General features: G+C 48.4%; 1 protein-coding gene across 2 annotated transcripts; it reads right to left on the bottom strand.

Moving 5' to 3' along the window:
* Positions 1-1,835: 1,835 nt before the first annotated feature.
* NOB1 (NIN1 (RPN12) binding protein 1 homolog) lies at positions 1,836-14,786 on the bottom strand. 2 transcript variants are annotated; one of them, XM_003814540.6, is made up of 9 exons: positions 13,876-14,786; positions 13,622-13,754; positions 11,266-11,396; positions 8,578-8,649; positions 8,232-8,357; positions 7,937-8,137; positions 7,251-7,348; positions 4,835-4,979; positions 1,836-2,565 (listed from the first exon to the last, which is right to left on the bottom strand). In XM_003814540.6, the coding sequence occupies exons 1-9, from the start codon at positions 13,936-13,938 to the stop codon at positions 2,296-2,298; spliced, it is 1,239 nt and encodes a 412-aa protein (XP_003814588.2). In that variant the 5' UTR covers positions 13,939-14,786; the 3' UTR covers positions 1,836-2,295. The 2 variants fall into 2 exon arrangements, with proteins under 2 accessions (XP_003814588.2, XP_034796463.1); XM_034940572.3 differs by lacking the exon at positions 11,266-11,396 and having other exon boundaries at positions 13,876-13,967.
* Positions 14,787-15,313: the final 527 nt, after the last annotated feature.

Raw genomic sequence — 15,313 nt, forward strand, 5'->3', positions numbered from 1 at the left:
GCCAAGGCAGGCAGATCACCTAAGGTCAGGTATTTGAGAACAGCCTGGCCAACACGGCAAAACCCCATCTCTACCAAATAAAATTTGATGGGCGTGGTGGCGCACACCTATAGTCCCAGCCACTCCAGAGGCTGAGGCAGGAGAATTACTTGAACCTGGGAGGCGGAGGCTGCAGTGAGCCAAGATTGCACCACTGCACTCCAGCCTGGGTGACAGTCTCAAAAAGAAAAAAAAATTACATATAGACTGTTGGCCAAATCCTGACCAGTCTTATTTAGTAGTCTTATGGCTACTAAATACAGAATGAAATGGGTGGGACTGAGGAGAAAGGGAAGGAATTCCAAGATGACGGTGAGAAACAGGGGTGCAATTAAGTTAAAAGCCTTACCCTCTTGTGTTCTCTGTAGACATTCTTTTGACCTAGGCTGTTCTCCATGTCCTGGGCTCAAGCGATCCTGCCTCGGCTTCTCAAAATGCTGGAGTTATAGGCATGAGTCACCGTGCTCGGCCTACTTTCTCTATGTCTGACAGAACAGAGTATGGGGAGAAATGGAAAGGGCACGTTGGAGTCACCCAGGCTGTAACCACTACTCACCTCTCGTCTGGTACCCTGTGCTCCAGGTGGGTGTCAATCCATCAATCCTCCCAAGAGCAGGAGTTTCACAAAGATGGGGACAGAAAGCGGGCAGTGTTCACCCTCCTTCCTACCATCTCCACTGGTACATTTGTGGCTTAAAAGCACAGATGGAGGCCGGGCGTGGTAGCTCACGCCTGTAATCCCAGCACTTTGGGAGGCCGAGGTGGGCGGATCATGAGGTCGGGAGATGGAGACCATCCTGGCTAACACGGTGAAACCCCGTCTCTACTAAAAATACAAAAAATTAGCCAGGCGCAGTGGCGGGCGCCTGTAGTCCCAGCTACTCGGGAGGCTGAGGCAGGAGAATGGCGTGAACCCAGGAGGCGGAGCTTGCAGTGAGCCGAGATCGCGCCACTGCACTCCAGCCTGGGCGACAGAGTAAGACTCCGTCTCAAAAAAAAAAAAAAAAAAAAAGCACAGATGGGGCTGGGCGTGGTGGCTCACACCTGTAATCCCCGCACTTTGGGAGGCCAAGGTGGGTGGATTACCTGAGGTCAGGAGTTCAAGACCAGCCTGGGCAGCATGGTGAAACCCAGTCTCTATTTAAAAAAATAATAATACAGAAATTAGTTGGGCACAGCAGCACTTGCCTGTAATCCCAGCTACTCGGGAGGCTGAGGCAGAAGAATCTCTTGAGCCTGGGAGGCGGAGGTTGCAGTGAGCCGAGACTGAGCCATAGTACTCCAGCCTGCCGACAGAGCGAGACTGTCTCAAAAAAAAAAAAGTACAGATGGACTAAGCTGAAATCTTGGCCCAGCCACTCACATGCTGTGTCACTTACCTCTTGCAGCTCAGGACTGCTCAAAATAACAGCAGCCGCACCCTGTATTAACGTTCTGTGGATTAAATGGGCTAATGTAGAGTAAGTACTTAACAGAGTTTGTTTCATAGCTCTTCGCCATGGAACATTAGGCAGCTGAAGAACGAACTGATACGGGGTGACTTCCAGTGCTGTCATGTTACATAATAGTAATGTACCAATGTGATATTTCTTGAATTTGCTAACTCTACCGTGGTTATGCAAAAGAATATCCTTTTCCTAGACGACTCATACTTTGTGACTGTGTGTGCAGAGAAAGATGAGGCGGAACCGTGGGGAATCCAGGTGAAAGGCCGTCAGGGAGCTCACCACGTTGCACTTTCCAGACGAATAGAAACTATTCTCAAAAAAAGAACAGGTTAAAAGAAAAGAAAGAAATGGTAGTTCTTAGTTTTATTATAACCTTGTATTTTCTGGCAAAAGATAAATCTAAATGCATGATCTCTGGGCACACAGCTCAAGTATCAGCCTTGAGATGACCTAAGCAGCAAAAATTTGGCCTATTTAATTAAATGCACAGGAGGTTGCAGCCGCATTTATTAGAAAAATATTATCCTTTGGAAATTCCTTTCTTGAAGATTGGCTCCAGGGCGTTGTTCTTTCTGTTTGTATGGAATTGCACTTCCTTGGCAGGCAGCCAGGGGCTCCGGTGCTCACAGGCCATGGGATGGTCCAGTTCCCTGCAGACCCAGCGGGCCATGGGCGGGCAGAGCCGCACCGTGAAGCCCGCCTGTGATTTCCATCGGGTGGTCCTGGAGACGACACGGCTGGGGAAATGGGTCACCGGAACTCCACGGCGGCCAGACGCCCATCCAATTTGCCTGCGGGAACTCGCTCTTCACCTTTTCTTCACAAACTTCTTTCTGGAAGCGTTGGGATTTAAGCGTCTCCGCCCAGCTCCCAAGGTGCTGTCCCGGACCTGCAGGGTAGCTGAGCGGCTGGAGATGTCGTTCTCGACAAAGGGTGACACCCCGGCGATGTAGTCAGGGGCAAACACGTTGGTTTTCTGCCTGGCCTTTCGGGAGAGTCGCAGCTGAGGGAAGCGCTGATCCTCGGTGAGATGGGGGTTGATGGCGTATTTGCCCCCTTTGGGAGTGGGAAGCGAGTACTAGAAATAAGACAAGGAAGGGCCATTAGAAGAAGGGGAGCCACAGTCACACAAGGCCATGGCTGGTAAGGTGCAGCCGACCTTGCAGATCCTGGTGCAGGCAGATGACAGCGGGTGGTAACTGACTGCCTACCATGTGCTACGTGTGACATGCCGCCGCCTCCCACCTGATTCCCACCTCAATTCACACACGAAAAACCGAACACGGTATTTTGACTACATACCTTCAGCTAAAGACAATACAGAAATAGAAATACAAAACATTCCAGTGTGTATTTACACACACGTATGTATTTCCTAGCTCTGTCCATTGTAGCCAAGACGCAATGACACCGCAGGACAACAGACACACCCAGTCCCCAGATCTTTACTTCTAAAAACCATCCTGCATAAAAAACCAGAGCTCCTGAGAGAAATGGCGGATTCTGGGGCACAGGCAGGAGATGGCTGAGTCTCTGGGAACTTCTTGTTGTGCCATAAAGTTTGACAGACTAGGATCTGTCAAAAGAACACAGGCTCCCACTGGCCACACATGGCACAACGCGAGGCTCAAAATGACAGTGATAGATCACAACCTGTAGACTATGACAAAAATCCACAAGACCACACTCATAGAAATCAATAAATGAGACTAAAAGGAAAGTTCTTCTTTACAGTATAATACCAGGTCATAAACATGGAAGGAAAGACAGAAAATCACCATTTGGCAATAATCACTATAATAACTGTTTCAGGCAACTTTAGGTAAGTTCAACGAGAAATAATATATACATAGTCTCAGTCTCTTTCTACAAATTAAGTATTATAAATAACTTTACAGGGGATTAAGGTGGCAGAAGCCACTGAACCAAGTGATTGAAGTTAGTATCACCAGCAAATTAGACAATTATCATTTACCCGCTGAAACGAAGTCCTGAGAAGGACACATCAGGATCACCTGTGGGGTGTTCCTGCCAAAACTGCATAGCCCCAATCTAATCCAATCCCGAGGAAATACCAGACACACCCAAGGGAAAGGACGTTGTACAAAGGAACAGACTCATACTCTTCAAAAGTGTCAAGGTCATCTACGACAAAAGACTGAAAGGACCCCAGTCAAAAAAAGACAAGATGACAAAATGCAACGTTTCATCCTAGACTGGACTCTGGACCCAAAAAATCCCCTTCGTTTGTCAGAAAGGAAATTTGTGGAACAACTGGCAAAATCTGGAGTTGGGTCTGCAGATTACACACTGGTATCGCAGCGATGCTGATTTCTTGATTTTGATAATTACACTGTGGTTACATAAGATAAAGTCCTTGTTTCAAGGCAAAAGGGCATTATGTGTACAATCTACTCAGATGGTTCAGGAAAAAAATATGTACATGTATAAAGAGAAAGCAGATGTGGTACATGATTAACCCTGGGAAATCCAGGTGACGGGTAAACGGGAATTATTAGCCGGGTGCAGTGGCTCACGCCTGTAATCCCAGCACTTTGGGAGGCTGAGGTGGGCGAATCACCTGAGGTCAGGAGTTTGAGAATATCCTGGCCAACATGGCAAAACTCCATCTCTACTAAAGATAAATTAGCCAAGCATGGTGGCGTGTGCCTGTAGTCCCAGCTACTTGGGAGGCTGAGGCAGGAGAATCGCTTGAACCCCAGAGGTGGAGTTTCAGTGAGCCAAGATCACGCCACTGCATTCCAGCCTGGGTGACAGAGTGAGACCCTGTCTCAAACAACAAGAAAAACCCCAGGAATTGTTTGTACTGTTTTTACAACTTTTCTATAAGTTGAAAATTATTTCAAAATTGAAAGTAAAGGTTCTTCTCATGCACATGTGGCTATTTTACTGCTGGGAGAAGCCTGTGCCACTCATTGGTCCTCCAATCCTTCCCTCCCGATTCTCTGCGTCGGCAGCTGCTGCTCATCTAGCCCGTCTGGCCCTCTCTTCCGTGCTGTGCTTTCCACACCCGTTCCTCTCTGCGTCATGGGCTTCCTGAGACCCTGCCCATCCTTCAACTCCTGCCCAAATCTAACCTCCGCCTTACTCCAAATGAGTTCCCACTTCGTGAGCCGCTACCGTAGTCTTTCACAGCTACTGCCTGAATAAGCGGTTGCTTCTCATGAGATGGCATCTGTCACACACTCTCCCCACTCCGTCTTGGTACCTAGGTCACAGGCTTTCAATCGCCCATCTTGCAGAAACGACTAGACTAGGTTTTCTTTTGTCCTTTCTGTTCTTTTTGACTCTGGTGTTGGGAGGGGACTGGGAGAGGCGCCACTCACCCGGAGGCCGCGGGGGTTCAGCACCTTGGGGTTGCGGGAGAAGTGCATGTGCAGGGTGCCATTGTCGCTGACGGTCACGGACACTTTCTTCAGGGTCTTGTTCCCACAATGTGAGCAGAACACTCGGCTCATGTCAGACGTTGTCCTGGGAGACACAAAAGGAGATGATCTGTACCAAAGCCACAGGCAGCAAACGCCTCCCCAGAGCACAAGGTGGGTCTCGGGCCTCAGGAGAAGAAACAGGGAAGGGCTGAACCGCACCACACATGTCACAAAGACGGAGGCCACTGAAGCTGTCAGCAAAGGGCCGCCGCGTCCCTCTGAGGGACAGATAAACCACAGGAGGGGCAGGTAAGGAAGTGTGCAAGCGAGCAGGATGCAGTTAGGTGAATCCCGAACCCTTCCTACACACCGCCAGGCCCTGTTCTGTAGGGTTCACATCACTAGTCCTGGGAGGATGGCACCGTCTCCATTTTACAGATGGGGAAACTGAGGCAAGTTAAGGCAGCTTGCTCAAGGTCACCCAGCTGGTCCATGGCAGATAAACCCAGGCAGTCTGGCTCCAGAATCAATGCCCTTCACATCACGGCACTTTCTCGAGGGGCACCTCGTCACACCACGAGCTACCTTCTCTCCAAATGTCAGCCTGGGTGTTAACTCGGGAGCAGCTCTGGAGGTGGCAGAGCATATTAATGAGAGAGACAGGAAACATGCTGCTGTGGCTGAACTAAGGGCACTGAGGGCAGAACCAAGGCTTCCCCCACCTATGCACTCAAGCCCCGACAGTGGACTCTCGACAGGAGAAAGCTGCTGCTATCAGCGGCAAAGCAGTGGCCCTGGTCCCTGTCCTTCTGGAGTTCTCCATCAATTCCCAATGGTCAAGACACAAGAGCTGCGTGGAATGGCTGGAGAAGCCAAATGCCTTACCTGAAGTCTCTTGTGAGTGAACTAAGCACCTCGTAACAAGTGTTGGGACCTAATTATTTTGTACATCAAACTGTGCAGTCACGGGGCTAATCTGACAAGCATGAAGAACATTCCAAGTGTTTCTAAGAATTGAGTGTTAATCTGGTGAATTTAGTGCTTCTGTAACAAAGGACGTTGGAGAAAATGGAATTTTATGAAGCCAGGAGCTTTACTATCATGAGCCTGACGCAGCAAAGGGACGTGAAGCTTCAGAGGAAGGTATGGGCCGCTCTGAGGAGTGGCTGGCCACCAGCAGAGCCACAGTGGCTGGCGGGGCGGGGCCCCAAGCCTGAGTGCTGGGTTATGCTCAGGACTTCAGGGAATGAGGCTTCACACAGGCAACGCCCCGCCCAGTGGAAGAGCTGGGGACCCAGAGAGGCACCTTTGATGATTCAGAAAGTTCCTCATCGGCCTCTACAACAAGGGGCACCACAGATGATCTACGTGATGCCCCCAGACCCAGCCTGAGCCTGCAGAATGGCAGATGCCACCCTAGAGTAGGTCCTCAGGCCACACTCCACCAGCGAGGCTGCGGCAGAGGCTCTTCCACGCCTACCAGGCGGTTTCCAGGGTCCCAGAGGCCTCCCTACAGAACACCAGCCTGACCCACCACAGGAACCAACTCAAGAGTCAGAAAAGCAACGAGAGGTCAGTGGTCAAGAAACTAACAGTTCACCCGATAGGCACGCTGCTTATGTATTGGATACCACAGAGTCCTTGACACAACTGTCTTCCTAGTTCCTCACAACCACCTTCTCAATCTTATTAAGCATCTCATAGGGCCGGGTGTGGTGGCTCATGCCTGCAATCGCAGCTCTTTGGGAGGCCGAGGCAGGCAGATCACTTGAGCTCAGGCATTTGAGATCAGCCTAGCCAACACAGTGAAACCCTGTCACTACTAAAAATACAAAAAGTTAGCCAGATGTGGTGGCGGGTGCCTGTAGTCGCAGCTACTCAGGAGGCTGGGACAGGAGAATCGCTTGAACCCGGGAGGCAGAGATTGCAGTGAGCCTAGACTGTGCCACTGCTCTCCAGGCAACAGAGAGACTCTGTCTCAGAAAAAAACAACCCAAAAAACCAAAAACAAGAATCTGGGCCAGGCGCGGTGGCTCATGCCTGTAATCCCAGCTTTTTGGGAGGCTGAGGTGGATGGATCACTTGGAGTCAGGAGTTCGAGACCAGCCTGACCAACATGGTGAAACCCCGCCTCTACTAAAAACATACAGAAATTAAATTAGTTGGGTGCAGTGGTATGTGCCTCTAGTTCCAGCTACTTGGGAGGTTGAGGCAGGAGAATTGCTTGAACCCAGGAGGCAGAGGTTGCAGTGAGCTGAGATTGCACCACTGCACTCCAGCCTAGGTGACAGAGCGAGACTGTGTCTCAAAACAAAAAAAGAAACAGGAAGAGTGTTCCACAGAGGGCACCAGGGCCAGGGCACCAGCTACATACTTGAAACAGCCATGGCAGCGCAAGATGTAGCTCCGGGCCTCACGAATCAGCATGCCGTTCACCGCCAGCACGTGCAGCCCCATCTGCAGCAGAACATTCTACAACCACAAGTTAAAGAAGAAATCAATTTTCTTTTCACATTTCATTTTGTAATTACAGTTAAGGGAACTTCACAAACCCTGCCTTGCCCATATTCCTTGGCTTTTGCGGAGGAAACTCAGCCTGGGGAGGCCTCTCAAGGTGTGTAAACGAAGACGAAGGCCCAGGTGTCTTTCTAACACCGTCCTGGAGCCTGTGTTCATCATTTTCCATGACCTGTCATTAGCAAGCTCTCTCAACAGACATTTTATTTTGTCTGGGCCAAATATACTCATTGCTGGGCTGAAAACCCTCTCTCCCTGTGTTAAGAACCTGACTGACCACATGGCATTATATATACTGAAAAAAAAATCATAAAAAAATCATAAATAGTAAACGTTAAACATTTAATGTACTATACAAATGTTGCCATTATATCACGATTGTCTAGCCTCTAAGCAAAACTAAAAATCACCAAATGGCACAGGTGGTTTCCAGAACCAGGAAAAGAAGCGCTGCACAGCACCAGTTCCGTGTACATCTGTACACCTCGGTAGGACCACTGCCGATGACGTGTGTGACACACGGCCCAGGCCCACCCTACCCACCTGCATGGCGAAGTCTGTGGTCAGGCAGCCAACCCGCACGTCCTCGGGGACGTCACACTGCTCCAGCTCCTGCTGGATCTGCTTGATGTTACTGGGGGTTATCCAGCCACCCCCGTCGTCATCGCTGTCATCTTTTCTGTCTTCAAACCCGTTTTCTTCCTCCTCCTCCTCCTCACTTGGAACGTCCTCACCTCTGTCAATCTGAAACATCAACAGACCTTTCAAACTCCCAGCCCACAGGAGCAGTGGAGGAGAAGTTGAGCTGTCGTCAGAAGACCAAAAGTCAAGGCCTCACCAGCAACTCCTGCAGTTCATGATCGATGTTGGGCAAAGGGTTTCTCCAGAACATGAAGGAACTAAATTCCAGGTTCTCAGGCTCACAAGCTGAGTGTCCTTTTTCTGTTTCTTGTGGGGGTTTAGGCTGAAATTAAAAGAAACAATTTTAAAACCTGAAAATTCATCTGTAGCCACCTCTCAGGTCACAGATGAAATCACATATGATATACAAGTCAGATCAGACAGGGCTGGACAAACTATGTTATTGGTCCGCGTAAATTTAGTTCACTGTGAACAGATGACTTAGAGAGATGTGACATGTTTCAGAAAAGAGCATGAACGGCCTGGCTTGACTAAGAAATTACCTTGTAGGGCAGATGGAAACCAGAAATGTGCAGAGGTGTTTCTGGGTGCTGAATCGATGAGCTCACTTTAACCTTTAAAAAAACAAAAAACATATACCTCTTGTTATCAAAATTAAAGATATCCAGTTTTTTTTTTGGCCGGGCGCGATGGCTCATGCCTGTAATCCCAGCACTTTAGGAGGCCGAGGTGGGCGGATCACCCAAGGTCAGGAATTGGAGACCAGCCTGGCCAACGTGGCGAAACCCTGTCTCTACTAAAAATACAAAAATTAGCCTGGCATGGTGGCAGGCACCTGTAATCCCAGCTACTCAGGAGGCTGAAGCAGGAGAATTCCTTGAAACCGGGAGGCGGAGGTTGCAGTGGGCTGAGATCACGCCACTGCACTCCAGCCTGGGGAACAAAAATGAGACTCTGTCTCAAAAAAAAAAAGGATATCCAATTTTTTTTTTTTTTTTTTTTTGAGATAGGGTCTTGCTCTGTCACCCAGGCCGGAGGGGAGTGGCACAACCTTGGCTCACTGCAACCTAACCTCCGACTCCCAGGTTCAAGCGATTCTCATGCTTCAGCCTCCCAAGTAGCTGGGATTACAGGTGTGCGCCACCATGCCCCACTGATTTTTGTATTTTTTAGTAGAGATGGGGTTTCGCCATGTTGGCCAGGCTGGTCTCAAACTCCCAGCCTCAAGTGATCCGCCCATCTCAGCCTCCCAAAGCGCTGGGATTACACACAGGAGCCACCGAGCCTGGCTGACATCCAATGTTTTAAAAAAATCAGAGAATAAAAATAAAAAAATAGCTGGGTGCAGTGGCTCACTAACTCCCAGCCCTTAGGAAGGCTGAGGTAGGAGGATTGTTTTGGGCCAGGATTTTGAGACCAGCCTGGACAAAAGTGACACCCTGTCTCTATAAAAAAATTTTAAAATTAGCCAGGCATGGTGGTGTACACCTACAGTCCCAGCTACTCGGGAGGCTGAGGTAGGAGGACTGCTTGTGCTCAGGAGTTTGATGCTGCAGTGAGCTGTGATCAGCGCCACTGTACTCCAGCCCAGGTGATGACAGGATCCTGTCTTATTAAAATACAAACAAACAAACAAACAAACAAAAAACAAGTGTGGTAGTTCATGCCTGTAATCTCAGCATTCTGGGAGGCCAAGGTGGGAGGATGGCTTGAGCCCAGGAGTTTGAGACCAGCCTGGGCAACACAGAGAGACCCCATCTTTCTTAAAAAAATTTGAGGGTAGTTTCAACTAGTGCAAAAATATGAGTCCACCATAGTTTTGATGACTTTAGGCAGAGAAGATTAAGCAATTATTTGTCAACACTATTGAAAATGAATTATTATTAGGTTAAAATTTTTGACTTCTAAAATCCTCTGGCTTAGAAATAGACAATGGGTGCAGGCACAAATGTATCGGTCTCTTCAACCTAGCCACAGTGGGTAAGACCCTAAAAACACAATAGGAAGTCAAAGTTTTGAAGGAAGCAAGGTTCAAAAAAATACTTGCAAGTACTTAGTGTTCATTCTTTTTTACCTCCAGAAAGCTCTCTTTTTTTCAGACAGGGTCTCACTGTCACTCAGGCTGGAGTGCAGTGGTATGATCACAACTCACTGCAACCTCAATCTCCTGGGCCCAAGTGATCCTCCTGCCTCAGACGGGGTTGCCCAGGCTGGTCTCAAATGCCTAGGCTCAAGTAATGCTCCTGCCTTGGCCTCCCAAAGCCCTGGGATTATAGGCATAAGCCACGGCACCTGGCCAGAAATAGTTCTTTTTTTTAAAAAAAATTATTATATACAGATATATAGATTTTTATTCTTTTTGCATTTTCCAAATTTAAACCTTTCCCAAAAACCTACAGATCAAAAGAGACTAATCAGGAGGCTGAGGTGGGAGGATCACTTGAGCCCACGAGTTCTAAGACCAGCCTGGGCAACACAGCTAGACCCTGGATCAAGGAGGGAAAAAAAAAAGGGACTGAGACACACTTGCCAATTGCAATGTATGAACCTCATTGGGATCCTGATCCAAACAAACAAACTCTTTAACATTTACAAAATAACTGGGGAATGTGAATGTTGACTGGATATTTGATAACAGGCATTACTATTAATTTTGTGTAGGTGTAATGATGGCTTTAAAGTTTTTAAGAGTCTTGATCTTTAGAGACATACCAAGAAATATCTATCAGTGAAATAGTATACGATGTCTGAGTTTAAAATACTCAGGGCTGAGGCCGGGCGCACTGGCTCACGCCTATAATCCCAGCACTTTGGGAGGCCGAGGCGGGCGCATCACCTGAGGTCAGGAGTTCGAAACCAGCCTGACCAACATGGCGAAACCCCGTCTCTACTAAAAATACAAAAATTAGCCGGGTGTGGTGGTGGGCGCCTGTAATCCCACCAACTACTCGCGAGACTGAGGCAAGAGAATCGCTTGAACCCAGGAGGCGGAGGCTGCAGTGAGCCGAGATCACGCCGTTGCACTCCAGCCTGAGCGACAGAGCAAGACTCTATCTCAAAAAAAAAAGCACTCAGGGCTGTGGATCAGTGTAGATGAATACAGACTAGCTAAGAGATAATTGGAGGGGGGATGATGGGAACCCTGGGTCCATTACACTAGTCCTTCTACTTTTGTATACCTGACAGTTCCCATAATACAAAGCTTTTAAAAACCCATCCTCTTGATTTACCTTCTGTGGTTCTTGTTTTAGGTGAGACACCCCAACAAACTCTGCTTCCAACTGGTATGTGAGTGCAAGCACTTGGATGTCCGTGGCAGAGAGGCTGGGGTAGTCTCCTGTTTTCTTTGAAAACTCAGTCACTGTAAACAACAGATTTACATCTTCAGTTAGAGGTAAAAAGCCATATGACCTTGGATAACCAATGGAAGTATCAAAACAATTTAGAACAGATCAAAATAATGGAAGTATCAAAACAATTTAGAAAGGATCACTATGTCATGAAAAACCTTAACACTTTCATCCATTTTCTGACCTTTTCCTACTCGCAGTTGAGAAATTTGTATTCTCCACCACCAAGATTCATGCCAGTTAGATTTACTGTAACACCCTTATCAAATGCAGAGGAAGGAGCAGAAAGTTGGCTGGGGCCAGGCCTGGTGGCTCACGCCTGTAATCCCAACACTCTGGGAGGCAGAGGTGGGCGGATCACTTGAGGTCAGGAGACCAGCCTGGCCAACGTGGTGAAACCTGTCTCTAATAAATATACAAAAATTATCCCGGTGTGGTAGCGGGGGGCCTGTAATCCCAGCTACTCAGGAGGCGGAGGCAGGAGAATTGTCTGAACCTGGGAGGCGGAGGTTGCAGTGAGTCAAGATTGCGCCACTGCACTCCAGCCTGGGCGACAGAGTGAGACTCCTTCTCAAAAAAAAGAAGTTGGGGCGTGGTGGCTCACACCTCACTACAGGAGGCTGAGGTGGGTAGATCACTTGAGGTCAGGAGTTCCAGACCAGCCTGGCCAACATGGTGAAACCCCTTGTCTCCTAAAAATACAAAAGTTAGCCAGGTGTGGTGGCGTGTGCCTGTAGTCCCAGCTACTTGGGAGGCTGAGGCAGAAGAATTGCTGGAACCCAGGAGGTGGAGGCTGCAGTGAGCCAAGATCGTGCCACTGCACTCCAGGATAGGCAACACAGCCAGACTCCATCTCAAAAAAAAAAAAAAAAAAAAGTTTCAGATTTAGGAGCATTCTGGATTTCAGATTCAGTATGCTCAACTTGTAATTGTAGTAGTCTATGAGGAAACAAAAAGCATGTGCTTAATGCATAATACATGTCAGACTGCTGTTATTCTCCAGAGTCATCCATAATAAACACTTAAAATTTCCTGAAATTAACAGAAAGATGTCTCCTGCTACCCTGGTACAAGGAACACTAGGTATATTGCTCTTATTTCCTAAAAAACAGACATTAGCAGCAACGAAAATTTACTGTGCACTTACTGTGTACTAGGCACTGCATTAAAAGCTTTATGTGTTAATTCATTTCATCCTTTGCCATTCTTCAGCAGTACTATTAGTATTTCCTCGGAAAGATTTAGTAAGTTGGCAAAGATCACAGAGCTACTAAGTTGGTGGAGAAAATCGTAGAAATCACAAACAGAGGAGGTAACATCATCTCCACTATCAGCCTCTAACCTCTAAAACACTTCCAACCACTGAGGGGCCTTTCCTGGGTATCACCTTGATTCCCAACAAGAGAACAACGCTGACTCCTAAGCCAAGAGACAATTCTTTAATTTTCTTTATTTTTTATTTTTTTTGAGACAGAGTCTCGCTCTGTCGCCCAGGCTGGAGTGCAGTGGTGCGATCTCGGCTCACTGCAACCTCCACCTCCAGGTTCAAGCAATTCTCCTGCCTCAGCCTCCCAAGTAGCTGGGATTACAGGAGCACACCACCACGCCCAGCTAATTTTGTATTTTTAGTAGAGGCAGGGTTTCACCATGTTGGTCAGGCTGGTCTCGAACTCCTGACCTCAGGTGATGCGCCCGCCTCGGTCTCCCAGTGCTGGGATTACAGGCCGTAAGCCACCGCGCCCAGCTTAATTTTCTTTCACATTTAATACAATGCAAAGCATTCCCTTTTTAAAACTCTGCCAGGTGCAGATCTTTGTATCCAGTCATCAGCCCAATCCACTGAAAAGAAATGGACGAGAGTAATAGCAAGAGATCCAAACTCTTATTTTAAATCCAAATAAATTTATTGCGTGTCTGCAAAGTGCTTGACACTGTGCTGACTGCCATATTCCTCAGTTCATGCTCACAGCAACCTTGGAGACAGAAACAATTATTATTCCCATTTTGCGGATGAGGTAAACGAGGCCCAAATTTGAATGCTATGCCCGAGGGCATACAGCTAGTTACTGGAGGACTCCAGACCCAGGAAGCCTCTCTCCCACCACAATCTCCTAGAAAGTGCTGGCTCTAAATCTACTGCTCTGATAAGACAGCTAGACCCCAACTCGCACCCAACTGGGTGCCATCTGCGCCCTGGACCCCAGCTTCCCGTCAACGCTAGGGCAGAGGCACTCACCCAGCCGCACGTATTCCGGTAAGGGCTCCTTGAACCGCAGCTCGTAGGGCAGGACAGCGAGCCGCCTGCGTGTGGCCTTGTCCCGAATCTCAGTGACCACCTCCCGGATGGTGTAAATGTTCTTCCCGATGTCCTGCGGACAGAACGCCCCAGCTCAGACCCACCCGCACCAAGCAACGCTCCGCGCGACTCCACGCACTCCGGGAGGGGCGGCCAGCCCAGATCTCTCTCGTCCCGGAGGGAGCTCCCCATACCTGCAGAGCCGCATCCCGCAGGAAAGCCCCAGCATCCGCCACAACGTGCTCCACTGGAGCCATGTTGGCTGCGTGAGAGGGGAGCGCGCATGCGCACGGAGCTTGCGCCGGCTCCTATGTCCAAGTCTGGGCCTCTGGGAACCAGGAAGAGCAGCCGCGACTTAGCTGCGCCTCCTGGCGGCCGCGCCAGCACCTCCCTGCTCTACTCGCGCGCATGCGCAGCGATGCCGCCCGCATAGCCAGAGAAGTGTGGGCGGGGTCAAACCTTGGGGGACACCTGGGAAATCGGCTTCAGCATCTAGACCTTAGTGCCTTCTTTACCTTTGAAGATAAAACCTGCCAGGTGTAGTGGTGCGCGCCTAGAGTCCCAGCTATTAAGGAGGCTGAGGCGAAAGGATTGCCTGAGCCCTGGAATGTGAAACCAGCCTGGGCAACATAGCGAGACCCCCATCTCTTCAATAAATAAATAAATTTAAAACCTGTATATATTCTTATGGTTAAAAGTCAATCAATACAGATTACCTAATTTCGTTATCACAGCACCCCTATGAGATAGGTACTGTTTTTTTTTAAAGGCTTAAAATGTATTTTAATAGGTCGATGCTGCATTACTGCTCCAGTTCTCAGAAAAACTCCAAATATATCAGAGACAAATCAAATACAATACACCAATGGAAAAAAAAGGCACAGCATGACTACCTAAGATAGGCGAGTCTAAGAGCTACTGTCAGACCTTCAGTATACAGTAACCCTGTTCCCAAGATTGTACTAGGCCTATCAAGAAAAGCTGTGAACAGCAGTATCATAGACACAAAAGGGTCATTCCTGGGTGTCCTCACCCAAGAAAAAGATGGAGGCAAGTTAACACAAGATTTTTTTTTTAAAGATATACTAAAATGAAAATCTCTAAGAGAAAATGTCTTCTTTAGGACATGAAGGGGTAATATATGGGATATAATAGAACCATATGTACGTTGCCTGTGACCTTTGTGGACGTTTGCCTGAATTCTCACCTGGGAGTGAATGGAGCAATGGGGCTAAGGTCATTGGGGGATGTTTGGTTTTTGTGGTGTATGTGGCAGTTTCTCTGGGACTGGGGGAGTGTAAGGATAAGAAAGCAAGTGAGGTTGGGCACGGTAGCTCACCCCTGTAATCCCAGCATTTTGGGAGGCCGAGGCGGGGGATCACGAGGTCAGGAGTTCAAGATCAGCCTGGACAATCTTGAACCCGGGAGGCAGAGATTGCAGTGAGCCGAGATCGTGCCACTACACTCCAGCCTGGGCGACAGAGTAAGACTCCATCTCGGGGGCAGGGCAAGCAAATGAAACAAGATGGACAAAAAAAAAAACCAACAACAACAACAACAACAACAAAAAACAGAATGATCAAGATTAATGGGCTCTAACTGGATCTACTTTGCCATGGTTTCCCCAGGCCC

This window comes from Pan paniscus, chromosome 18 (genome assembly GCF_029289425.2).
Source record: "Pan paniscus chromosome 18, NHGRI_mPanPan1-v2.0_pri, whole genome shotgun sequence".
Lineage (NCBI taxonomy): Eukaryota > Metazoa > Chordata > Mammalia > Primates > Hominidae > Pan > Pan paniscus.

Excerpts from the sequence above, each read along its gene's own strand:
- NOB1 (XM_003814540.6), bottom strand. The coding sequence starts at position 13,938 with ATGGCTCCAGTGGAGCACGTTGTGGCGGATGCTGGGGCTTTCCTGCGG. Across the intron at positions 11,397-13,621 it reads ACCGGAATACGTGCGGCTGG|TGACTGAGTTTTCAAAGAAA; the intron begins GTGAGTGCCTCT and ends TGTTGTTTACAG. Across the intron at positions 8,138-8,231 it reads ATGAACTGCAGGAGTTGCTG|ATTGACAGAGGTGAGGACGT; the intron begins GTGAGGCCTTGA and ends TTGATGTTTCAG.